Source organism: Phaseolus vulgaris, chromosome 9, assembly GCF_051622355.1.
Source record: "Phaseolus vulgaris cultivar YP4 chromosome 9, ASM5162235v1, whole genome shotgun sequence".
NCBI classification, from domain to species: Eukaryota; Viridiplantae; Streptophyta; class Magnoliopsida; order Fabales; family Fabaceae; genus Phaseolus; species Phaseolus vulgaris.
Genome location: NC_143506.1, coordinates 10,152,852 through 10,180,218, shown reverse-complemented (window position 1 = coordinate 10,180,218; position 27,367 = coordinate 10,152,852). Strand labels below are relative to the sequence as shown.

The 27,367-nt window shown below is 31.5% G+C and overlaps 2 protein-coding genes across 2 annotated transcripts; both read left to right on the top strand.

Annotated features, from left to right (window-relative positions):
* The first annotated feature begins 394 nt into the window (after positions 1 to 394).
* LOC137823160 (transcription factor bHLH143) lies at positions 395 to 3,774 on the top strand. The gene is made up of 4 exons (XM_068628309.1): positions 395 to 599; positions 958 to 1,560; positions 1,670 to 1,824; positions 1,935 to 3,774. The coding sequence occupies exon 4, from the start codon at positions 1,952 to 1,954 to the stop codon at positions 3,035 to 3,037; it is 1,086 nt and encodes a 361-aa protein (XP_068484410.1). The 5' UTR covers positions 395 to 599; positions 958 to 1,560; positions 1,670 to 1,824; positions 1,935 to 1,951; the 3' UTR covers positions 3,038 to 3,774.
* A 9,974-nt stretch (positions 3,775 to 13,748) lies between these two features.
* Positions 13,749 to 24,658, top strand: ASG2 (transducin family protein / WD-40 repeat family protein). The gene is made up of 20 exons (XM_068624806.2): positions 13,749 to 13,962; positions 14,166 to 14,234; positions 14,673 to 14,750; positions 15,126 to 15,260; positions 15,341 to 15,451; positions 15,605 to 15,733; positions 16,542 to 16,657; positions 16,740 to 16,857; positions 18,835 to 18,940; positions 19,679 to 19,824; positions 19,954 to 20,121; positions 20,249 to 20,359; positions 21,664 to 21,775; positions 21,983 to 22,305; positions 22,585 to 22,675; positions 23,312 to 23,407; positions 23,499 to 23,569; positions 23,654 to 23,781; positions 24,147 to 24,227; positions 24,401 to 24,658. Exons 1-19 carry the CDS (start codon positions 13,891 to 13,893, stop codon positions 24,223 to 24,225), a joined length of 2,259 nt encoding a protein of 752 aa, XP_068480907.1. The 5' UTR covers positions 13,749 to 13,890; the 3' UTR covers positions 24,226 to 24,227; positions 24,401 to 24,658.
* Positions 24,659 to 27,367: the final 2,709 nt, after the last annotated feature.

The following is a 27,367-nucleotide window of genomic DNA, read 5'->3' as shown; positions in this document are numbered from 1 at the left end:
CAAATTATAGAACAACCATATTGAACAACACACATGGGTTAGTTGGCCCCATCACGAACCAAAAAACAATTCACATGATACAACCATCTCGCACACGCACTTTTCTTTTATCTTCATTCTTTTCTACCTACAAAGCTTGAATTAAATTGAAGTTACTGTGATTATTCATCATTGTAAACTTAATACCTTGCGTGCACTCCTCAACCCTCACGCACGCACGCACGTATGAATCAATATCAGTCCACACACAGCCACAACGCAGCACAATTATTTTCTTCTTCTCATAATTTTTTTGCCTTTTTTGGCTTTCTATTATTAATTTAATAGTTAATTATTTGAGGCACTTCAATCAAGGGCATATATGTCAATGCATGCTCTATATAATTCAACTCCCGTGCTACCTTGTGGGTTGGAGTTTCCACATCCACTTTCCACTTTGGCTGTACCCATTCACGCTTGTTCCTCTCTTCTTTGTCCTTCCTCACCCACTCTTTCACCCTTTTCACTCTTCTTCTTCTCTCTCTCTCTCTTTCTCTCTAATTTCTCACTTTCTTCATTCAACTCTACTTTCCATCTCTTCTTGCTTCTCTCTGTTCTAAGTAAGTTTTTTCATTTTATGCATACCCTGCGCTTTTCTTTCCCTTTCCTACAATAATAGTTAGCTTAGCAATTCTTCTGGAATTGTATATGGTTTTTTGTTTCCCAGGTCAAAGGATAATTGTTGGGCTATTTTTCTTTTTTAAGTTTGGTGTTTGGGAATTTTAAGGTTTTTTGTTCTTGATTTAAAAGGAAAAAGTTTAGTTCAATAATGGAAACTTACTCGTGGATTGAACTGAGTCCCACTTGCGTAGGATTCAGGATTCCTTGGAAGTTTTAGTCTTTTTGGTGGTTTGTTTTGATTGTATTGAAAAGAGAAATCAGTGGACGGTTTTTGATGTGAAAATTATGTTGTTGCAGGTTGGTGAGTGAGGTTGGGTAAAGGAGAAGGGGAGACTTTATCTTTGTGTGGGTAAGGACACAACAGCATGCGGTGGTGGCTTAGTCTTTCTGTTGACGTGTTTCGCAAAGGGATTTCGTTGAATCTGTACTGTAAAGTGATTCTGTAATTTGTGCGGCGTGATCTAAACTATCCCCATATTTCTCCTTAAGCAGTTTCCATGGGATCCAATTTCTTTGTTGTTCTTCCTTGCTACTTCCGTCAGATCAGCTGAAGGGTAGCATTAGCAAATTTTTCCAAAGACAAATTAGCCTAAAATACCATTTTCCTTCCTTTTTCTAGGAGTATTTAGTTGTTGGAGTTTGTTTAGTAATTTGGGCATAGTTTATTTGTTTAACAAAATTCAAAACCTGTTGCACTTGGTGGAGTTGATCGGATTACTTGTTCTCTGCAAAAGTGTGGTTCTTGCATTTTGAATTGAAGAGGGTTGGAAAGTAGTTATGGTGTGCCAAGCGGCGAGTCAAACGAGATTTCGGGCATTGAAACATGAAAATGGAATTGCCGGGAGCTCCACCATTATAGTTAGAGTTATAGCATGCTTTCAACCTCTCAGAGAATGCCAGGTATGTGATCCACCTCTGTATAATTGCCAACATTTTCGTTATATTGTGCACATGATCTGCCGAGGAACATATTAATAACTGTTAATTTATGTGTTTGGCTATTGTCCAGGCTGAATATTTCCGTCATTTGCTTAAACCTGTGACGTAATTTGCCTTGCTCCGTTTCGGTGGGTTAAGCTGGTTCTTTTAGTTATTTTCCTTGTTCGTGAAACAAAGTATCTTTTGTAACAAATAGCTCTTGAGTTGAAATCGTTTTTTCTTCAGGTATATTTTACGTTGTTGTTGTTATTAGTCATTCATTCAATCATTAAAAAAATGTCTTGTATTGTAGCCGTTCAATTGTATTGATTTTTATGGTATATTGTAAATGTTAGGTGATTGTTCTGATAAAATGGGAGAAGATTGTGGAACCTGGATACCAAATCTACAATTAGGATGGCAATCACCAAATTTGAATCCCCTTGATGTAGGGAAGCTAGGTGGTATGTCTGCAGCCATGAACCCGGGCGTAAATATGGTTTCTACATATCAGACAATGCCAGCTTTTGCGTCATCTGCACTATTACCCCAGTTGCAGTTAGGACATTCCAGTGAACCGGGTGGTTGGTTTTATTGTTTGCCTCGCTTTCGACAAGAATTTACCCCTGCTCCCAACTTCACCGGTGAGGGAAAAACCCCTGTTGACCATGAGAAAGGTTTTGGGGACAAAATTGCTTCATTTGGTGAATCTAGCTCACCACGGAAACAATTTCTTGTCATTGACCAGACGGCTGGTCAAACAACTGTTGTTTATAGTTCCAGGTTTGGGAGTCCCTGTGAGTGCCTTGCTTCTTGGCATTCAAAACTACATGGTGGTAACAATTGGAAGGGGGATGAACCTTCTTTTAGAGGAGATTTGAATTTGAATCATATGACTGAGCCAACTTTGGCTGACAAGGTTCATGAGAATCATGAAACTAGCATTGAAAGCGAGATGCATGAAGACACAGAAGAAATTAATGCCCTGCTTTACTCGGACAGTGATGACTATTCTACCCAGGATGATGATGATGATGATGAAGTTACAAGCACTGGGCACTCTCCTAGTACAATGACCACTCATGATAACTGCAAAACCTCTAGGGATGAAACTGTGGATAAAGTTGCGAACTCCGTTGGGAAAACCAAGAAGAGGAAGCTATCGGATGGTTATTATGATGACATACAACTCATTGATACCGCCAGTTCTCAGAATATGAACAAATCTTCAGCCACAGGTGATGACTCAGAATCAAGATGTTCTAGTAACAGCAATTGTGGATCCCTGTCTGGCAACAAGAAGATGAAAAAGGAGAAGATTCAAGATGTTCTGAGCATTCTGCAGTGCATAATTCCTGGAGGGAAAGACAAGGGACCGGTCATGCTCCTGGATGATGCAATACGCAGCTTGAAATCATTGAAACAGAAGGCTCAGGCACTCGGACTTGATGCCTTGTAAGTTGGAGAATTCTTTCCCAGACATGTCATTTGCCTATCACTAAGTAGTACTTTATAGTGTTACTTCTGTTGCTTTGCCTGGTTAATACTTCATGGAGTCCGCTAAATGAACAAGGTCGTGGTTGTTAAGGAGTTTGTGCTGGGAGCAACGTATTAAGTTTGAAATACTGAGTATATTCTGAATTATTGGCGCTCGTAGATAAAGTGGTAATTGGTACTAGTGAGTTTAATCTATGTTAGGCATTGTTCAAGGAAAGAGGGAAGTGTTCAGTGTATGAAGCGCAATAAAATAAAGGGACTTTGAATCATTATTAGTCTGTGTCTTAGTCTAAGAGAAAAGTAGCACTCACACCAGAGCATGGTAAGTGAAGCATTTTGAATCATTGAATGAGAAGGGTGGTTGGTCGTTCCAAATAAGGGTCCATAAAACGAGTGCATGCTGATATGGGGCCCAAAACCTGCTTCCTCTTTTTGTATCCTTGTCATGTTTACTCCTTTGTAGGTTGTAAACAAATGAAGAAAATTTTCACTGGCTGTGAGAGATGGAGGAAACTTGGTGCCACTGGATGGTTACAGCAGTGTAGGAAACAGATATTTGCTTTGAGTTGTGTTTACTACATTTATGGGGTTGCATTGTGTGTATCGTAATTGGTGTATGACTATGGACTACTTAAAGAGGATTGGATGATGTATCTCTTTGGTTGCATGTTATTTATTATGGATGGTGTTACTGTTGTCTTTTTGCTTGTATTTACGTCGCATGCACGCATTTATGGTATGAAAAAGTGCTGTCGGCCTTGTCAACCAAATAAGGAAGTGGTAAAGAGTTTCTCTTTAAAAATATGCAGAAAACACATTCAAAATCCATATTTTTTTTTACATCGTTGTTAGGAAAAGCTTTATAATATTGCAATTGCCTCTGCTCGTGTAATTATTATTCTTATTTGGATGATTCGTATGGTGATGAGAATTGATGCCCTGCACCATGGTGATAAAGGGGTAGGGAGGGACCACTGGTTGAATTATTAGGGAGTGCATTCATGTGTGCGTGAGAGAGAGAGAGAGGGTTGTGATGAATGAATAGTCATGAGTCATGCATGGGTAAGTATCAAACAAAACAAAGAATCTTGTACAGTGTTTTTCAACCTGCTTCATCTTCTACACCATCAAATGTCCACCATTGCTTTCAGCAACATTTGGTCAAGATTTAAAACAAAACGTCTGATTAAAATTAAAATATATTTCTTCTTAAATTAAAATAACTAAAAAAAGCATGAGAAATTTTTTACAAGGTAATTTTAATTTACAGAAAAAATGATTTTATTTTTCATTCATATTTTCCTGTTTAAAAGTTGTTGACGAGAAACTCGTTGAAATGGAATCTACATGTTTTTCCTTTCCTTTCCTTTTTAATACATTTTTTTGGGATGCCCTCCCTTTAGTCAACATTTAATTTATAACTTCACACATGTGCTCTAGAAATTCCCATTTGTTTTATTATTATATGCAAGGGTCTGTATCTACACAATTAAAAAAAAAGAGGCTCTGTCCCTCCATCATTCTTGTCATTGACATCTACTAGAGTTTAACATATTGGTTCCAATTTCACTATACATGGTTTTTGAGTTTGAAAGGATTAATTGATTTTTAGTGGTATCTGTTAACAATCCTTTATCATATTACAATTAGAAACAATAATATTTTTTTATTGATTTTCTCTTTGTAATAGTATATTTGAAGAAAAAGGATAGAACAATTATGTTGTGATAATTGAAGTAAGCTTATGTTTAAAAAATGAATTAGAGTAGGAAAAGGGTTTGGTGGATAAGGAGGCATATATTCCTGTAAGGGAGAGTCTGATAAGAAAGCGTGGGTATAGAAAATGCATGGGGTTTCATTTGCGGACAGAACAACAAATTACTTTTTGTTAAAGAAAGAGTTGTTGGTCTGAATACTTTAAACCATCACATTTGAAGAGTAGAAGGCGTGCTTCACATTATATGTAAAGTCTCCATTAGATGGTTTGGTGGGAAGGGAATCGAATAAAACTCAAAAAAGATAATGAAAGTGAATGTTCAAGAGACAATTCTCAAGTGGTCATCACTTATCACACATTTCTATTCTCATATTCTCTCTCTCTCTCTTCCTTTGCATTCATTTTTTGTGAAATTCAATTTCAGCTTCAAACAAGCTTATTCTCCTCCACTAATTTATCATCACAAATGAGGTTTTTCTCTTGCTATCATGATCAGGGACTTTTATGCTCAACTTACTTTACACAAGATTGTAAAATGGTGCCATGCATGCATTGCGATTCACTAAGCTGCACATTCTTTTAGTTTGGTGTAATGTTTATAAAAGGAAAAACAGTTATACAGAGATTAAGTTATACTGCATCCAAGCACCATTATTATATTTGTTGGGTCCTTAGAAGAAAACATTATAAAAAAATTGCATCAATGAATTATGAGAATTACATATAAGTGATCAAGAAACCATGTAATTACTCCATGTTCATACAGTTTGTTATTTTGACATCAATGACTATATAGTATTATATAGTAACATCACCTTATATTTTGTTTGATAGGTAAGATTTTTTTCCAAATTTGTTTGTTTCGTAAATTTGCACTACAAGAAAATCATGAAATAGAAACTAATTTTTAGAGATCAAAATAATTAGTTGCAACAGTAACTAAATTAGAGACAATTTTAGAAACTAAAAAAAAAATTAATTTTTAAATTAGTTTATATTATTGTTAAATAGTTTCTAAATTGGTATCTAATTAGCAACCAAGGTTTTAACTACTTGATTGCTAAAACCTTGGTTGTTAATTAGATATCAATTTAGAAACTATTTAACAATAATAAAAACCAATTTAGAAACTAAAATTTTGTTTAGTTTCTAAAATGGTCTCTAATTTAGTTACTATTGCAACTAATTATTTTGGTCTCTAAAAATTGATTTCTATTTCATGATTTTCTTCTAGTGTTTCACGTTGTTTTTTTTGGAATGATAAATATTGTAAACCATTACAAATTTGATTTTGATGGAGAACATTATTTACCAAAGTAAAATAGAATCAACACATTATTGTGATCTGAATGTCTTGGTTTTGAAATGATGTGAACGATGCAAGTATTTTTTAGTGGCATTTATGTTTGTCCGATGAAATCATTTTTATGGGTGTCATGATGAAATCGTCCATTTTCAAAATTGAGTCTGAATAAAAAAATGTAAAGTTTTTTTTTCTTAATTTTATAAAAAAGTAAAAGTTGTATAAAGTAATTAGAAAAATATTGGGTAATGTAAAAGTTGTATTGAACTTTTATACTATTTCACATTAAAAAAAATGTCTAGAAACCACGTAAAGAATAAGACAAATACTTTATTTTGAAGAATAAGATAAATATTTTATTTTGAAGAAAAATATATTATATTTAATATTGCTTTTTTTTAAAATTCAATATATTTCAGATAATATATGTTATGTTCTAAATACATTTATATAGTATTACATAGTAATATGAGGATACTAAAATAGATCTAAGTTAAAACCTAATAATTTTGATTGAAAATAAGGATGAAAATGTGGGTGAGTCATGCAAATCTTCCGTTAGCTCCTAAAAAAATACAAACACATGTTTGATATTTATTAAATTAATTTACTAATCCGTTAATCCGTTTAAGTTTGTTCCACATAGTCTATTATCTATACGGATTAATTTTGCTGATAAAAAAAAAAATCTATACGGATTAATGCTAGAATTGAAGGGCTGACTTTTGTAACATCCATTATATTTCAATAATGTTATTGAAATGAAATAACAATAATAATACTCTTAAAATACTGATAATTTAACTTAAACTATAATATTATAATATTTTTTTATGTTTTCTTATTAATAAAAAATTTAACTTTAATACATTTGTTCTTGTCGGTTGACTCGAAGTGTCTTCGTGCACCTACGTCACTCCTTCGTCCAGAATCTTTGCGTTTGTACGTGTCGTTCCTGTGTGAATGCCTGAAAACACAAGACAAAGGGCGTCCTAGAGGTCATTTGCACTCCGACGCTCAAGTCAGTACTAGGGCTAGGAAACACCAAATTGTATAACTATCACTGTGTGTTAAGTAGCACAAGGGAATAACATACCTTGCCAAATTTGTTACCTTACTATTTATAAACTGAAACTAGGGTTTCCACTTTACCCGAAATGGACATTTCTGATGGGGCGAGCCTAGCACGGTTGTTATCCTACTTTCAGGAAAACCTAGCGCATGTGGTCCCTAACTGGAGTGCAACCTCTAACGGGACCACCTGGGTGCCTCCTCGTGCACCTGATCTTTGGGGTCACCCGCCTCTAGGAATGCCCTAGTTGTTCACGTGTCATGCATGCAACTCACCCCTGGAACGTGACCCTCGCAAGTCATATCTTTCTAGTGGCTCTACACTTTGTGTTACGCCTGAACACGTCATCCACTCTACACGCATGGGCCCTCGTGATCTAGGCTTCTCCCTTACTAGTAACTAGCGTGTGATCTGGGATCCACCTCTCGTGGCCCAACTCTACTGTTTGGGTTCCGAATGTCCGATCTCTCCACACTGTCTAGTTGCACGTTGGTACATCCTGATGACCGATGTTTGACCACTCTTTGGCTCATTGACGAACGTGCTTTGCGAGATACTAACTCACGCCACTCGTGAGACCCGCTTACGTGGCACCAACATTATCATTGATAAACAATGCCCAAGGAATGGTCGGTACAATATTTATTTAATATAAATATTTGTTTAACAAATTTAAATTTTATTGTAAATATGAAATTTATAAGATGGAATAAATATGTGAAATATTAAAATAAAACTATTGTTCCAACGTTTATAAAATGTTGTTTGTTTTTTAGTATCTTGCTTATGGAGGCTTGTCGGCTTATACACCAATCAGAGGTGGGAAAGATCAAATCGAGTTTGCATTACCATGCTTAATCACGAAGCCTTTTTAATTTTAGGTGATCTTTTACTCACAAATTTAATTTACATATAATATTTCTATCGAGATGCATGTTATTCTCACCCTGGCATTTCTTCAAGGGCATTTCTATTAATACAGATTACTATTAAAAACCCCTCAATTTTAGAAACATGTATCTATTTTATGAAAGTGATCTTAATGTTCTATAAACACAGTATAAATCATTGGGATACATTTTAGGTCAATCATCGCATCTATCTACTTTGAAGTTTGAAATTTTGTCACGATTTTATCTTTTTAATAGGTTAATGAAAAAATGGACATTTAAACTACTATTAATCTCGACTTCTGAGTGATATAAGACTATATTAAACATATTGAAACAATCGGTGAATGATTCTACCGATACTATCTCTTATATTTAGGATTAGAACATTGGATTAGTATATATATATATATAAAATAATGAAAAAAAAAATGCATCTTGACTGCATATAGGGTAAAAACAGTGTTTTGTTCAGCAGAAAGTTATTATTAATTAATTATTTTAATTTGTTTTAAACATATTTTAATTAAAACAATTATTGGTTAAATACTAAGTTTAAAAATTCAATATCGAGACAAAGCTTGTTTGTATGGAGAGGGGAGGTTAAAACTCACACCAAAAAGATCAAAATGGAACGAGCTTCTCACATTTTCCGATCCGATGAAAATGGAGTAAGCTTAGGTAGGGTGATAAAATGGGGGAGTTTTTTCCTGCACCCGTATAATTTTTTTATTTTTTTTTGCGCCCCTACATTCATGTAAATTTACAAAATTAATCTGAGACTTTCAAAAATCCAAAGTCAGCGCAGACCATTTCTTCTCTGCATTTTCATGGATAGTGTTGAGAGCAAACAGGGACGGTGAATTTCCTTCCGTTTATTCTTGATTTTGGTGTATTTTTAGTGGACTTGTGTGGTTTTCGACGACAATTTCGTGGTAACTAGATTTTTTGGAAGCATGGTACGTTGGAAAAGAAGGTTAGTCTTTTTTTTTATTATTCTAGAATTGGTAATGTATGTTATTTGTAGAAATGACAGTCTGTGACCTGTTCTTGGAAAGGACAGACCTGTTCCTGAAAATGACAGTCTCTAATCATTTTAAAATATACGACACACATTTTCTGAATCATGGATTTATTATTTAAAAAGTTAAAAAAAATGTGTTATAGAAAGGATATTTGGCAGTTTCTTTCTGCACCCCTACATTTTTCTTCATGCACTTCCACAAGGTTAAGCAAAGACAAAAGTGTCCCTATATAAATTGTACATTTATTTTTTTTGTATTCCAGATTATGAAATCTGGTAAATTTTCGGATGGGCGCTTCCACTAAATTTTTGGATTGACACATCCGGTAATCTCCCATATTGATGCTTCAGGTAATACATGAATGATAGTGTTAATCCAAAATAAAAAATGCAAAACATCCAAAAACCATTCCGGATCCGTCAATCCGTAATTCAAAATATGCATTATGAATTCAGAAATCCATAATTGAAAAAAATCATTCCAGATCCACCAATCCGTAATAGAAATTAAGCTTCCAAATTCAGCAATCCATAAATCAATAATTTATGCAAACTTTGCTTCCAGAACACCCCCTCATCCAGAATGCAACATGATTCACTTCTGGATTGATGAATCCGTAGCACACTCTCAGATCCTGAAATTGTGGGGGTCAGTTTCGGAATTTACAAAATTGTGGAGGAGTAGGAAGAAAAATGTAGGGATGCAGGAAGAAACTGCCAGGATATTTTAGAATGATTTTTTTGTTTTTAATTTTCTATTTTAAAATACTTTTTGCTTACGGAACACCCAATATTCTGAAATCATCCAAAAATGTTAAGGATAATTTAGATATTTTGAAAAATATAGTGGTCTAAGAAGAAAAATGTAGGGTGTAGGAAGAAACACCCCAACAGGGGTCAGTTGGCCCGTTGCTGGGCCGCCAAAAGTGGATCGGGCCGGACTGACACTTATAGGTTATATGGACTAAATTAATAACTTGTCTGTTTATAGAAGATTGTTTCTTCATGCACCTCCATCATTTCTTTAGTCACCTCCATGAATTTTGAAATTCCCAAAATTATTAAAAAGATAAAAATAGAAGCAATATTTTATATTACAGATTACGTAATTCATAAGTCAAAAATTATCATTTCCAGATTATGTAATTCGAAACCTATTTAACCAATAACAATATCGAATTACATAATCCACAATTTATTTAAGAAAATAAACATTTCGGATTATGTAATCTGGAAGTCTCTAAAAGGTTTATTTTCTTAAATAAGTTTTGGATTATGTAATCCGGTATTGTTAGTGGTTAAATATGTTATAGATTACGTAATCTAAAAGTGATAATTTTGATTTCTGGATTATATAATCTAGTAGGTTTATTTTCTTAAATAAGTTATGGATTACGTAATTCAGTATTGTGCGTTGTTAAATATGTTATGAATTAAGTAATCTGTTACCACTTCTGGATTATGTAATTTGTAGTGTAAAATATTGCTTATATTTTTATCTTTTTATCTAAGGATAATTTTGGAAATTTCAAAGTTTAGGAAGGTGGATGAAGAAGTGATAGAGGTGCAGGAAGAAGCAATTGTTATAGAATGGTATCACTTTTAAATCTTTTTTCTAACAAATTCTTTTGCTTTTTTTTTTCGGACCTATTTATCTGATTATAGTGATGGTTATATTTTTTTACAATAAAATATAAAAACAATAATAAAATTAAATTAAATTAAATTTTAATATTACAATTAAAAAGGTTTAATGGATAACAAAATAAAATAAATTTCAATGATATTTTAATCAATCAAATTATATAAAAAAATTAATGTAAATAAGTTTTTTTATGAAATTAGATATTAATAACCACTCATAAATTTTCATTAGAATATAGTAAAAATAATAATAAAAATGTGTGTAAAATTCAATTCTTAAAAATAAAATAGTAAGTGGATGGGTTATTTTTTTAATCTGTATACAGCAAAATAATTTGATTAAATCTAATATCGAAATAAATACATTCTATCAGAATTTATTTTAAAAATATGATATATATTATTCAAAAACACAATAAATAAAAGAAGACACACTGATGACTTGTTCCTCTCACCTACAATCCAATGAGTTGACAAACTCAAAAAATTATTTTTTCTTTATTTAAATAAAAATGAAATAATTAGTCACCCTTTCCAACCCACATTGCCACTCTTAAACTTAAGTAAAGAAAAAAGTGTCGATAAAGATTGTTAAAAAATCGATAGAATTAATAATATAAAAAAATACAAACATTTATATGTTTTACATTATATCTTTACATGTTGATAAAAAATAAGAATATAAATAACTTTTTAATTTAAAAACATTTATTTTTTATAAATTTTAAAAATGGTATAAAGATCGAAGAAAAAGTAATCATATAATTTTTACTGTAACATAATATATATATATATATATATATTATAATAAATTAAAAAATAAAAAAAATGTTTTTTATTGTAAAAATATGTATTTTTGTTAATAATCAAATAAAATTAAATAAAATAATAATTAAAATAACGTAATGAAATTAAAAAAAAATAAAAATCTGAAATAGTAATTACTATAATAGAAACGGCATAATATCAAGTGTCTTAAATTTTATGTTACTTTTATGGAGAAATTTTATAAAAATATACTCTTAAATTTATCAATGATTTCTGCAAGATGTCTTAATTTAGAATTAGGAGTTAAAGCTTGAAGTATATAATTAAATTATACCATATTGTATTAATTTATGAAACATTTTGTAGTTGATCCAATTTGTCCAAATATGTAAACCAAAATAAAACTGAAGTGACCATTGTGTTATGCCATACAGGTAACTTTAATTATAATAATTTAGAATATAATTTTTTTGTCAAATAAAAATATATATCTGAAAATAAAATTCTTAAAAAGGGAAAATGTGGTGAAATTTTTAATTTGTGAAGTATTTAAGTTAAAGTGTTTATAGAAGTGAAGGAGGTGGCAATCATCCATTGCCACCACCAAGGGCGCTTACATATAACGCAACATCTACTCCTTCACACCTTCATATACCCAAACAAATCTCATTCACATCCTATTATTCTATTTTATAATTAAACTAGTGGAAACACAGCATTTTTAGTTTGTGTATTTTAAAGAAAAAAAATATTAAATTATTTTTTAAAGGAAGACCAAATAAAATTAAAGATTGATATTTGGGATTTTTTTTTATTATTAAAAAAATAAATTATTATTAACAAATATTTTCATTAATTAAATTATAACAATAATCAAATGATATAAAAACATATCGTTCTTTTAATTTTAAAAATTTATAACTTTTATTTATTTATTCTCATAAGATTAAAAAAAATAGATTATTAAGTATTATGATTTATTTGAATTACAACGTGAAATAAATAAAAAGTAAAAAAAAATCATAATGAAAGTGGAAGAAAAAAAAACAGAAAGTTGTTTAATAAGCCACAGTAGAAAAAAGAGAAAAACTAAATAATTTATATATATTTACTTATGTAATTTTGTTTTGGAAAAACAGTTTTCAAAACAAAACTATAATATCATTCTTAAATTTCTTATAAAAAGGAATATTTTTATATATAGATATAATATATTTGTATTTATTAAAATAAATTATAAATCTGCACTCTTAATATAAATACGTGAATAATAATATCTTTTATTTGATTTTAAATATTAGTTTGTCGTTTATTTGAATTATTGACAGATCTAGTTACTATATAAAATCCAATTTCTTTAAATTTTTACTAAAAATCATGCAATTTAACTATTCATATTAATAAAATCAAAATTTAAATTTAAATTTATTAGTTTTACAAAAGAATAAATTACATTGATTAAATATTTATAAAATTTTACTTAAATCTCTACTATATACAAATAATAAAAATATAATATATTGCATAAGATTTAGTAACAGTAAACCAAATAAGAAGAAGAAATAAAAAAGGAGAAGATATGAAAAAAAATTGTTTTTTTTAAATTGATAACTGCTTTCTATGACAGTATATTAGTTTTAAAAAAAATTGTTATCAAAATTCATTGAAAAAAACACATTTTCTTTTTCGTTCAAAATTCATTATTTATATTTCTTTATATTAGTAACAACAAAATTTACAAATCTTAAATATAATTGTTTTAATATAATTATGTTTATTGTGTTATAAATTTAAATTTATTTAATATATATTTTACTTGTAATTAAATAAAAGAGATAAAAACTATATTGTATGATTTTTTTAAAATTCTTTTACTATAGTGCATGACACTTGTAAACTTAAAATTAAATTTATTAATTATAAATTTACCATATTGCGAAAATTTAACTATTAAGTTTACTCTGTTTATCATAATACATCAATAAACAATTAAATAATTTATGTACCTTTTCATTTGTATTCATATTCATTTAATTAAATTTTAATATTAAATATAAATATATATATATATATATATATAAATGATAAAAATATAAAATACGAATATATGCGAAATAAAATAATTATAAAATGATAAAATAAGAATAAAATAGGAAAAAACTGTATAAAATAAAACAGTTATAATAAAAACCTATAGATAATTAAAAACCTATAATTTTTATTTATTTATGCTGTCACTGTTACACTTTCTTTTTATTCAAGACTGGCTGTAAAAAAAAAGAAACCTGGAAGAGAAGAGAAAAGAAGTGTTTGGAACGATTGATGACATTCACGGAGTGACCGAGTGAGGGAGTAATTGCTTACTATAACTTTCTCTCACGGCAGCCAAACACCGCCATGGACTCCGTTCCCTTTCGCGATGGCAACATACACGCGATTCTTGACTCACGATATCTTCACTCTCCACTGGTATTCTTCTTCATTTTCCCTATTACTCTAATTCAAAGCGTCTTCACACCACGCGATTGAGATTCTTGCAAATTCCGATTCTCAATCTGGAGCATGACGATTTTCGATGAAAGCCGTGCTCTGATTTCCGTTCAAGATTTTTGCCGTATCTTATGATTTCTTATGATTCTTGACCACGTGCATGTTCCTCTTGTTTTCTTTAGGATGTTAATCACACTTTGCAGACTCATTCCTCTCTCGTTCGGAGGCTTTCTCAAGAAAGAGAGTTAGAGGTTGGTAACGCATCTTAGTTTACTCCGGCATCGTAGTACTTTCTGTCATATGTGAACATGCAATTGGAATAGCGTGTGAATATTCTTTCAAAATGTGATTCGATCATATACATCTGTGTCTTTTTATTGGCAAGTTAAGAAATGCGAAATTAGGTGTTCTTATCTTCATCTTGATTTCTTGTTTTATCGTCACTTGCGGGTTTAGTGATTCTATCACTTTATATTTGTATATTTTGAATGCACAGAAATGCACTTATATTCATACTTATCATGTCTTTGACCAAGGTTGTATGATATATTTAATGTTTTATTTAAAAACGGTTTGCAATGTAAAACTTTATATGATGGTACATCTATTGAATAGCATTATCCATACAGTTGTTTGCTTATTTTTGTTTGTTGACTTCGCTGGTATATTTTTGCTCCTGATCTGAATAGGGCCACCTTGGATGTGTCAATGCGGTGGCTTGGAATTCGAATGGTTCATTGTTGATATCCGGATCCGATGATACTCGGGTAAGCCACTTATTTTGAATGCATTTGTATTCTAGTCTCATCTACTATATTGTAGCCATAAGATTTAACAAAATGGGAACTAAAATTATTTTCTTTGTCCATGATCCTATTACTTCCCTTTTGCACTCTACATCTACTGAAGACTTTGACATTTCTTCCGTGCTTGCATCTAGTTCTCTCAGTTGTTTGTGATTTATTTTCAAACAAAATAGACAATTATAAAAAAAAGCATCAAATTACTTAGAAAAATTCTTTGATTGTTTTGTCTGATATAATTTAGCTTTATAATTTACAATTATTGAGTCATGAGTAGTTTGATAAGTTTAGTCATAAGTGCAAATCAAGACAAATAATTGTTTATCTGAAATTTTGCAGATCAATATTTGGAGCTATTCTGGACGAAAACTTCTACATTCAATTGAGACAGGACATACTGCAAATATATTTTGTACCAAGTTTATACCAGAAACTTCTGATGAGCTTGTAGCCTCTGGAGCTGGAGATGCTGAAGTAGTATTGTGATTCTCCAATATTTATAATAAGTAATGCGGTTTTAATTTTCTTATTTCATTTATTTTTCATTTTGTCAGGTCCGGTTATTTAACTTGTCTCGCTTAAGTGGAAGTGGATCTAGCGACAATTCAATCATTGCTCCATCTGCACTTTATCAGTGCCATGCTCGAAGAGTCAAGAAATTGGCTGTAAGTTATGTGGTCCAATAATTTACCAATTTAGCATAGTTTGAATAGCATTACATCAATGAGGTTAAAGGAAATAAAACAAAATCTATGTAGGAATGCTTAATTTAATCTGTATCCTGTTGGTTTTCATGTCTTTCTTATTCTTTTTTTCAGGTTGAAGAAGGCAATCCTAATATAGTATGGAGTGCTAGTGAAGATGGGACCCTCAGACAACATGATTTTCGGGAAGGTACCTCTTGTCCTCCAGCTGGGTCTTCACACCAAGAGTGTCGAAATATTCTTGTAAGTGGTTTAACTCAGTTGGATTCATACTTAATTGTTTTGATGCAATTGAACCTTGTCTGGTATGAACATCTGAGTTGAATTGTAAATTTAAAATTTACATCTCTTCCATACATATATGTGATTTGGGAAAACTGATTATCCTCCATTTCTGTAATATTTGATTTTACCAAATTACCAATTGGTTTGCTGAGAATAATTCATCTGCTATTAGAGCATCTGAAGCAACATGTAGCATTTATGTTTGTCTCATCAATAAGCTGATTCTTTTTCATTAAAATGAAAACATCCCATTATAGTCTTTTCACCAGCAGGTAGGTTTGAGCAGGATATTCTTATTTGTAATAATGTTGGATGTAATCACGTGATTAAATTTTCCACGTTATCCGCCTTTTTTTAATAAGAAAATGTTTTTTTATATTTATTTATTATACATTTTACATTAATGGAAAATTGCACTTGGATGGAGGGGAGGGATCAAATTTTTAATTTGATTTTTCATGTAGATTGCTAACTATAAGTGCACATGGGAAACCTATATGACTAAGGCATTTTTCAAGGGAATTGTTAATTCTATGCTTGAGATCTTGGTTGCATCTTTGATCTCATGATGCTATCATTATTTCCTTTTCTTAAACATTTGGAAATTAAATGGCTCTAGTAATAGTCAGTATGTGTTAACAATCTTCCTAGGGTGTAGTTTTTGTAGTTTTGTACTGTAAGTTAGCTGATTAACTATGATCACTGTTTTCTACAGTTGGAATCCTTGTATTTTTTTTAATTAACTGATTTTCATGTTTAATGTCAGCTTGACTTACGAAGTGGATCTAAAAGATCACTTGCCGATCCTCCTAAACAAGTCCTTTCTTTAAAGTCTTTTGATATTAGTTCAACTAGGCCATATTTGGTCCTTGTTGGTGGGAGGTAAATATTTCTGTTGATTAATTATGTTAATTAATTCATCCTTGTATTTCAAAACTGATGTTAGACTTTCTATATCTTGTAGTGATGCCTTTGCACGCTTATATGATAGAAGGATGTTGCCACCTCTTAGCTCCTGTCGAAAAATAATGTCTCCTCCTCCTTGCGTTAATTATTTTTGTCCAATGCATCTTTCTGATCGTGTGAGTCACTGGCTTGACTTATATGTGATTATCAATTCCTGAAGTGTTTATATTGTTCTTATAGAGAGGAAAGACATATATTCATGTGATAGAATCCTCTAGTGTGTGTAAGCACAAATGATGAACATATATATGTATATCATACAAAGCATTAAATAAGGATGGCCCAAGCCCATATACGAAATATATGTATAATATGTCTAACACCCCCTTGAAGATGGAACATATAAATCATATGCATTGAACTTGTTACATATATGGTCAATCCTAGAGCCCCTCAATGGTTTGGTGATATGTGCCAATTGGTCAGTGGAATTAACAAAGTGGTAATGTATCTTTATAGAGCGAAGTAACAATTTATCTTGATATGTTTGGTCATCTCATGAAATACTAGATTTGAGGCAATATGAAAAGCAACTTGGTTATCACAAATGAGAGTCACCCACACTGACCTCAAAGGAGATGTCACGTGAATAAAGGTCAATATTAGAGACTTGTGTGGAAGCTTATTTACTTAGCCCACACTAGACTTGGCATAACTTATGTTGTGAGTGTAGTCACTCAGTTCATGCATGATCTAATGAACATAATCCTTCAATATTTGAAGACAGGTCTAAGAAGGGGATTGTTGTTCAAGAGGAATGAAAAATAAATATGGAGGTGTACACTGCTGCAGATTATGTAGGGTCAATTACATATTGGAGGTCCACCTTGGGATATTGCATGTTCTTGGGTGGAAACTTGGTGACTTAGAGAAGTCAAAAAACAAAATGTAGTTGCAAGGTCTAGTGTGTCTAGTGTGAAGGTTGAATTCTTAGGCGGAAACTTGGTGATTTGGAGAAGGAGAAAAAAACAAAAAGTAGTTGCAAGGTTTGAGTTATGACACATGGTGTGAGTTGTAAAGGTTGAAAATTATTTTGAATGATCTTAAAGTGAAATGTGAAAAACCTATGACTCTATTGTGATAATAAATCAGCTATTAGCATTGCTCGCAACCCATTTGAGCATGATAAGACCAAGCATAGAGACAGACTGACACTTCATTCAAGAAAAACTGGATGACATTGTCATTGCTTGTTACATCTCATATGGGCTTTAGTTTTACCATGGGTCTTCCCACATAATGATTTCATGATCTTGCATGTAAGTTGGGAATGATAGATAGCTATTCACCTACTTGAGAGGGAGTGTCGAGTTAGTAGAAAATATTTTGTTTAGTTACAAGAAGATAAGATGCTAGAGACCTTTGTATTTGTGTGTGTGTGTGTGTATATATATATATATATATATATATATATATATATAAAGCTCATGCACTGTTTTAAAATTCAATCAAGATTTTTTTCATCGCATATACCTAACCCTTTTGAAGTGTATCCATGAGTTTGCATAAACTTTTGAGTTTGAGAACCTTACATGTTTCATGATTGTTGTAGGAAATGCAATATCACCACAAAATTGGGAATTCTATTTCATTCTAGAGGGCTAACTGGGATTGATACTGTGTTGAATGCCACCTACTTAACCTTTGTGTATTCTCATCATAAATCTAAACAAAAGTATTTTTACACATGGGTTGGGCATATTTATGTCTCAGGAGATGGTGGTATTCAGGGAAATATTAGTGTCTCATGAAGGAAATGACAGTGGTGACAGTTTTTTCTTTGGATATTGGTTATATTATTAATTTTAAACAGGTGTTTTTTGAAAATGAACTTAAGATACATAGGAGTATGCATGTATTAAAAAACTGCTCAGGTTGCAAATATCATTAGTATTTCCTATCTCTATTCTGCAAAATGCCTAATGCCCTACATGTTAATTTTTCATTCTCCATCCCTAATGCCCTACATGTTCTAGGTTTTATCAAATTTGCTTTCACATTTCCACCTTGGTATATGGTGTGTTATGGACATGTAACTAGTTATAACACTTCAAGCCAAATGTTTTTGCTCTCAAATTGTATCTTTTTTACAGGGACATCCAAGCTTACACTTAACTCATGTTACATTCAGTCCTGATGGACATGAGGTTCTCCTCAGCTATAGTGGAGAGCATGCTTACCTGATGAATGTAAATCATGGTAAAGTGTATCGCTTTGAACCTTGATTCTTCACTCCTTGTTTATTTGTTTTTCAGTAGTAGTATAACATAATATGTTTTTATTTGTTTTTTCAACTTGAGATATGGATAAATTATAGAAGTTCTTTAACTTCCTGATAGTTTACTTTATGAATGGGTGGAAAGGGATACATTTTTCTTGCAGTGTCATTTTATTTGGTTACGCTATGCTTGTTTTAGTTGTAACCTTTAAGTCACATTATCAGATACATAAGTCTAATGTGTTGTTATATGAACTTTTGTTAAAAAATATTGAAACTCTAAATAAATAATGGAATGAAGCTTTAACAGTGAATATCCTTTATTTTATTTTTTTATTTTTTCTTGTGTTTTTAAGAGGCTAATTGATACTGTGTTTCACTTTGATGTCTTCCATGATGTGAGCTACTTGTGGATCCTGCATATTTTGGACTCTTTGTTTAGGTTTTTCAACTGGAACTCACAATGCATCTTTTGAAGACCTAAACAGAAGTTCCAATTTATTAAATAATCCTTTTGAAGGCAGTACTTATTTCATTTGCCGACAGGTTTTCGTTGATGTGTCAGTTATTTTCTAAGTTTTTATTATGGTGTGGATTTGGATGCTCTCAACTATCTATAACTGTGTTACTGAAGTAACTCCCATTCTGTTATGTTATGGTTTCTATGTTTATGCAGATTTTAAAGGGGAGACAGTACTTAATTTTTTTTCATTATGCAGCTGGAGTGAATGAGATGCAATATGCTTCAGGAGACGTATCAAAGATGATGACTTACTCTCCAACAATTAATGGGACAGAGTTGCAGTCTTGTGTGTCTAATGTCTCCCCTAATGGATTTACTATTAAAAAGAACATTGCTGCAAAGGTATGCAGTTTTTATTTTGTTGGGGGATGGTGAATGCCTACGTATATTTTTCCAGCAGATAAGGGCTGTAACTAAGAGATGTCACTTTAGTTTTGCATAATATTTTTCTTGACTAATTGGGTTTTACAGCTTGACAAGTGCACGAAACTGATAAAATATGCTAAGAAATCATTGGACAATGGGACGCCCTATTATGGAATTGAGGCATGTAATGACGTTTTGGATGGCTATAGCCATATCATTGGGTCTGCACTGAAACATGAATGCTTGTGCACTCGTGCTGCGCTATTGATCAAGGTTATTATTATTATTATTATTGTTGTTGTTATTTTCGGTCTTGGCATTTTGTTTTCCTCCTTTCAGTTTAGTTTTTTTATCATTTTTGCTGGACTGACATGTTTTGAATTTTCCACTATTGATCCAGAGGGAGTGGAAAAATGATGCGCATATGGCTATAAGAGACTGCTATGCTGCTAGAAAAATTGATAATTCCTCCTACAAAGCACTGTATTACATGTCAGAAGCACTGTCACAGGTAATTTTATTGTATGAACTTCAAATTTGAAAATGTTCACTTTGAAATAATGCATTATACTGGTTTTTGAGACTCGTTAAGCCTCTTATTTAAAATATGATGTCAGAGTGTATAGTTTTTTGTTTGTTAGCAGAAACAAAAGCTTCATAAAAGCGAAAAATGGAAATGTACTTATACAAGATTGAAATTGATAGTGAAAGGATTTTTTGAGCACGTGTATTCTGTTTTTATCTTCATGGAAAAAATTGTTTTTTGGTTGCATAGGGTTGCTGTAGTAGTGAAAATGGGAGAGATAATTTAGGCAGAAATACTTGTTATTGATATCAATTATTATTAATGTCTTTGGGTATTGGGGTGGGACTAGCAAAGGGATATAAAACTTAAAATCTTAAAATCTGTAACATTCCCCTGCCAACTAGGATGGCAGGTGAGAAACAAGATAGTTCAACTACTGAAAATTTGCTGTAGATAAGAAAATTGCAACTAAAGCATGAAGAGACAAGATCATAGAAATCTTGGGGTGGTAAACTGGAAGGCTTGGATACCAAAAAATCTATTTGTCCATTTTGATCCATTAACAATCTGATCCATTTAAGAAAAGATTCAATCCATTACATCCATTAACATTTTTTTTCATGGATGTATATCTAAAAGTACAAATTTTCAAAAATTTAAAATAAATTTTGAAACATTTTTGAAAAACTTTTTAATAAATAAATTGAGACAAATTCATTTTTTTTAAACTTTTAAGAAAAGTACATATAAGAAAGATTTAGTTGTGAAAAAATTGATTGGATTAATTTTAATCTGTTTCGTATTGATAGGAGGATTCATTGAATTTTGATAACTAATAGGTGGATCGTTATCCATTTATAAAATTAGATGGATGGATTTGATCCAATGTATGAAAGGGATGAATTTACTTGTGGATAGAATTGTTTTACCAACCCTATTGAAACCCAGAAGGAAACAGAGAAACCAAAGAGTATTTTGAAATTGAGACCAGTTTATCTGTGATATCTTCAATTGATGTTATAGGTGTCAACCCCAACTTGATAAAATTTTAAAGAATATCTGTACAGGATTTCAAAAAGTTTGTGCCTTTGTTAAAAGAAAACTGAGATTGAAGGCATATTTGACATAACAGTTAAAGTATGTGTTTATGTTTTGCCTTTTTTTGCCTGGAGGGACTTGTGTATGGGTCTTTTTGACTTCATGCCATTTTTTTGTCATGTATACCCTTTTATAGTAGAACCTGCCTATTAAGTTTTAAAATCCATTATACTAATGTTATTTCGTTGTAGTTGGGTAGACATGAAGATGCTTTGGATTTTGCTGTTGCTTCCCATTCACTGGCCCCACACAAATCTGAAGTTGCAGAAAGAGTGGAGAATGTGAAAAAGGATATTGCTTTAGGTATTGCCTAAAAGAAGTTTGTGACCCATTGTGGTTCTGAAACAAGCTTTATATTTTGCTTTTGTCAACCAAAGATAGAGAGTACTTAACAGTTACTTTATTTTCATAACTGCTAAAGAAAAAATCTATTTTCAAATATTTCTCTTTATGATCCGAATTATGTACTATATTTTTAATATTTTATGTTGGACCTAACTGGTTTAACAGCCGAAGCTGAAAAAAATAGCAAGGCCAATGATGGTGCATCTAGGTCTGACATTCGAGGTGGAAGAATACTATCATTAAGTGACATACTCTATGGTCCCGAGGCTAATGGTGATGTTCCACAAGATGGTCCAAGATCAGACAGGGATGATTCTGATTACGATGAGGAGTTGGAGTTGGACTTTGAAACATCAATATCTGGTGACGAGGCACATGATCTCGATTCAAATATTCTTCATGGAAGTTTAAATGTTAGAATTCACCGGAGAGGTGACTCTAGAGACAATGCAGGTGCTAGTGGCCCATGTGAATCACCTTGTTATCTGGTACATATTACTATCTTCAAATTTAATAATTGTTGGTGATTTCTCATCACTATGATCCATAAAATATTTCTCTCTTTAAATTTTATTTCCTGGGCTTTTGTAATTGCTTCATTTGATTTTATTTTTCTTTCTCTCTATTGGTTCTAATGCACAATCCTAGAATGTAATGGTTAGTGTTATGTGGAAATGGTGCAACAACATTCAAATTGCAACCTAATGAACTGATATTAAATTACTTATACATTTTGGATAAAAAAAATTCTATTGTTAATATTGCAGCCTGAACCAGCTGTTGATATGAAACGTAGATTTATTGGCCACTGCAATATTGGGACGGACATAAAACAGGCCAGTTTTCTTGGTCTAAGAGGTCTGTTATTTCTTTCATATGTGATTTTCTAAATTAGAATTGGTTCTGCATAGCGAGTCCTAATATACCAACCAAATATAAAATATTTTTTTTCTTCCGTTTCCTTTTGGTTGCTATTCCTTCTATAAAATAGACACTTAGGGGTGTTTATTTATAGATGAAGATAATAAGAGAATCAATAACAAAATAACATAAATTATGGGCTAAGTCCCTTAAACAATTGCTTTATATTGTTTGCACAGGAGAAATGTATATATACTAAAACCAGTTGGCTTTAATAGTTTTAATATCAATTGCTGAAATGGGAAGAAAAAAAAAATCTATGTATGTGGATGCAGTGGAGGCTGTCGAAAAACCGTAAAGAATCCATAAATATCCTAACTAATGGTTTTTCAGATGTTAAATCATAAGCCACAATGGAAAATATAATAGACTACCTTCAGCCCTCTTGACCCCTTATTTATATAAAATAGACTAATTCTCTCCCTATCTTATTCTTTATTCCTCTCTGTACACCTTCCTCACTTTATTTTGTTGTTGAGGCACGAGCCTAACATAAGCGGTTAGTTTTGAGTTAAAAGTTGGTCTGGCACAGTCGGAAATTTGTTCAAGATCATCTCAAATGTTTATTTGTAGGAGAGTATGTTGCCAGTGGAAGTGATGATGGCAGATGGTTTATTTGGGAAAAGCGTACTGGTAGACTCATAAAAATTCTAAATGGTGATGGATCTGGTAAACACTGTTTTCCTTATGATTTTCAGGTTTTATTTAGTCTTCTTTTCTTTGGTTGTCTGTAGCTGTTGTTTTCTTCCTGATGCTACAGTTGTAAATTGTATACAATGCCATCCATTTGATTTTGTTGTCGCAACCAGTGGGATTGATAGCACAATAAAGGTGAGAATGGTGACTATATGATGCTAGTATTTCTTGAATGGAATAAAAACTTCAATCTCTGAAGCTTTCTGAACATTATTCTAGATATGGACTCCAAGTGCTCCTGTTCCATCTTCTGTAGCTGGTGGTTCAGCCGGACCAGAAACTGGTGATGTGTTGGCTGCTATGGAAAGCAATCAACAAAAGTTATCTCGTAGCCGTAATTCTATACTGTAAGAATTTTAGACATAATTTTTTATTAATTGATGGCGGCAATGCATAGTAATGAACATGACTTGTATTTTAGTCGGTCATTCTTCTCTTAATATTGGGATGCTTTTTTGAAATACATGTCCAATTTTCTATATTACTCACCACCTTTAGAGATCACTTATTTGATAAGATCTTGATTTAAACCAAGTATTATGAAGTAGGCAGGCTGCACTTCTCATCTTTGACAGTTTGATAAGATTCATTATTAGTTTTTTATTTGTGTTACACTGATATGCTTAATTATATTGGCCTATCCCTAGTGTCTTCAGAAAGAATCAACTATTCGGAGATCTTTTGGGTTAAGTAGTGATTTTGTTCTCTGCAGGCCCTTTGAACCGTTTGGTATGCACGATTTTCCTGAGGGTTCGTTACGCTTGCGTCCATTTGAATGTGCTCAAAGCTAAAGGTTTGCTAACTTTCATTAATATGTTTGGTGCCGTCTCAACTATGTTCTCAGCATAGACAACATCAGTCGAATTGTATTTCATATGCTTTTGTCTTGCAAGTTAAATCACTGAACCTTAGTAGCATTGTACGGTACTCTATTTGGTTGACTGATAAGTGTTGACATGCATGCAGATCTGTGACCGGTGGGTACGAGCTTTGACATCCTTAAAGAAGGGTAATTTGGGAAGTTGAAAATAAATCCTGGATGTTATCCCGGACCTTTGATTTTGGTCAGATGGTATACTGTGTTTATTTCCTTCACTGTTGATGGTTCAAAACAAAAAACAAAAAAAAAGGAAAAAGTTGTAAAAATCAACTAATTGTAATGGTAGCTGCTTGGTACATTCTGTACAGTCTCTGATTTTAAATATTGCATTTTATTATATTTCATCTCTGTATAGTAAATTATCGGGAGAAATTTTCTTACTCTTTTTTAGTCTATCCTTTTCTTTTAATTTACTCAGATGCCTATATTCCTATTTATTTTTTATAAATATTTAGTTATGCTAATTATTCTATTCCTATTCTGTCTTATTTTATAACAATATCCGTAGTTATTTTTGAGAAAAACGTTTCTAAAATGATTATTTTAGTTTTAAATTATTTTAATCTTAATTTAAATTGATATTTTATATTTTTAATTAAATTAAGTGTTTGATTGTTTTCTTCAATAAATACATATATTTTAATATTTATAATTAATTTAATTATTTAATTTCTATTTACAAATGTGTATATATTTTAATATTTGTAATTATTTTATTCTTATAAATAATATTTTATTTTTTTAAAGCTTTCATATTTAGGTATCATGCAACATTTAGGTATCATGCAACTTGACATTTCATCTAAGCTGACACCTCAAGTAACAATAATAATCATTTGTCATCACATGAAAAAAATATTAAAAAATAGAAAATATAAAAAATATGGAGAGATTAGACCAAAATCTATATGTTAACATTAGTCATGGCAATAAATGCAGCATAAACCTAGATAGAATCATATTTAAGTCAGATATTAGTAAGCTCCATCTTTTGAGTTTCTTCCAATATAATTCCATAAAACTCAATAATCATAGCAGTCTGAACTTCAAGAAACGCAATATAACTCCATAAAATTCAACAATCATAACAGTCTGAACTTTAAGAAACACGGAGAAAGCACCAATAAACTTTCTCATACTCTCATGGAAAATACTTTCACAAGTAGTAAAATCAAGATACCCTTATCAGCCCCATCAGTGTTAGTTTTAATCCAATCCAGTGAAAGAAACTCTCATCTAGTAGGAAGAGGACGAAAGTATTAATCCTAAAAAATTTAATCACGTTGAAACTTTAGGCGAATTTCTTACTAAATAAGTTGAATATTTAATTATCGAAATAGCCCTAGAAACCTCAATCTTATCCTGAAATCTAGCATAATTCCTCATACACCATATCATTCAAATAGACAAACTTATCACAACAAGCCTAATCAATTTAACCAAAGGACTACCATCAGTTTGAATAAAAAAAAAGATCGTTCTTATTAGATAAATGAGAAGTAAAAAAATTTTGTCGAACCCAACTATAAATATGCAAAACATTAGAACATTCAAAAAATAAATGTTAAATAGATTCCTCATGCTTTTTACAAAGCGTACAGATAGAACATATATATAAACCTTTATTTTGAATATGTTGATATGTAGGAAGTCGTCCATAAATTTTTTTCCAAAGTACTAGAGTTTTGGAAGGCGGAATAGATGAAGGCTAAATGAATTTACCCCAACCACAAGGAACTCCTGATTCCAAGAAAAAAGTCCTAGCCGATTTAAGAGTGAAGACTCATCTAGAATCCAATTAGGAATATCCTGTTCCTCCCTAACCATGATATGATTACAAAAAATGAGGCATCTGCTGTAAAAGACAAGGGAATATTGCACAACTTGTCCAAAAATGAGAGACTATACCTGGAATGCTAGGCACCATCAGATAACCCCCACAATATTTGCTAAAGAAGTAGTAGAACACCATTTATCATTCAAAAAATTAATAAAAAGTATATGTACCAATAGTCCAAGAAGTCTATAGTACAATAAACTGCTTAATTCTAGGCCAAAGATATGAGGATCTATAAACCATTTTAAACTCGTATTTTGATTTAAGATCCTGGCTCAGAAAAAAAGACCAAGGCTTGTTGCTATAATTAAAGTTTCAAGCAAACGTAAAAAGATATGCATTATTTTCAAGACAAAGATTAATAATCTTCAAACCTTCATTCTCAAGAGGAAAACAAATTGTATCCCAATTCATGGTGGCTATGTCTTTTTTTAGAATATCACTAGTCCAAATAAAATTTTGACACAACTGCTCAACTTGGTTAAAAAGTGAAATAGGTCATTTATACATATTAAAACTATAAACTAGAAATTCATCAGTAATCATTGTATTGACCAACTAAATCCGACCATTTATGCTAAAAAGATTTACCTTTCAAAGATGTTAACTTCAATTTGACTTTATCAGTCAAAGGTTGAAGAAATCGACACTTTGGAGCACCAACAAAAATAAACACTCCTAAATAATTGAAACGCAAACAACCATGACTACAAGAAAAAATATGTTGAATTTTGGTGAAAAATCTTGCAAAATTATCCATGGTGAAAAAACTACTTGTAGAGTTATTAACATATTGACCAAAAAAATACCATATGTTTTAAGAAAAATACTCAAATTTCTAAGAGACTTAATATTCCTCTACAAAAAACAAATATGTCATGTGTTGATCAAGGATGATCTTGTGCTTTGATGTCTTCAAATCCATGGTGTTTGGTAGAAGGCTGAGTTGCTGCTTGTGTGGATGGGTTATGGGTAGATTAAATGTGCAATCTACTCTTTGTTTGAATCTAAAACTGATTTGAATCAAAACCTTTTTTAAAAAGATTGTTTTCTAAAGAAGTGGAAAACATGTTGTTTTGTTGTTTCAATCGGTTGTTTGACATTGTAGCATCTCACTAGGATTTCTAATCTCACCTAAGAATGATGAAATACAAAGTCTCTCTAGTATCTCACTAGGATTTCTAATCTCACCATTATGGTGTGTATCTATTCTCTC

What these genes read in the sequence shown, in the direction of transcription:
- LOC137823160 (XM_068628309.1), top strand. Translation starts at nt 1,952, where the DNA reads ATGGGAGAAGATTGTGGAACCTGGATACCAAATCTACAATTAGGATGG.
- ASG2 (XM_068624806.2), top strand. Translation starts at nt 13,891, where the DNA reads ATGGACTCCGTTCCCTTTCGCGATGGCAACATACACGCGATTCTTGAC. An exon ending in GATATCTTCACTCTCCACTG is followed by an intron (nt 13,963 to 14,165) that starts GTATTCTTCTTC and finishes TGTTTTCTTTAG; the next exon opens with GATGTTAATCACACTTTGCA. An exon ending in CTGGAGCTGGAGATGCTGAA is followed by an intron (nt 15,261 to 15,340) that starts GTAGTATTGTGA and finishes TCATTTTGTCAG; the next exon opens with GTCCGGTTATTTAACTTGTC.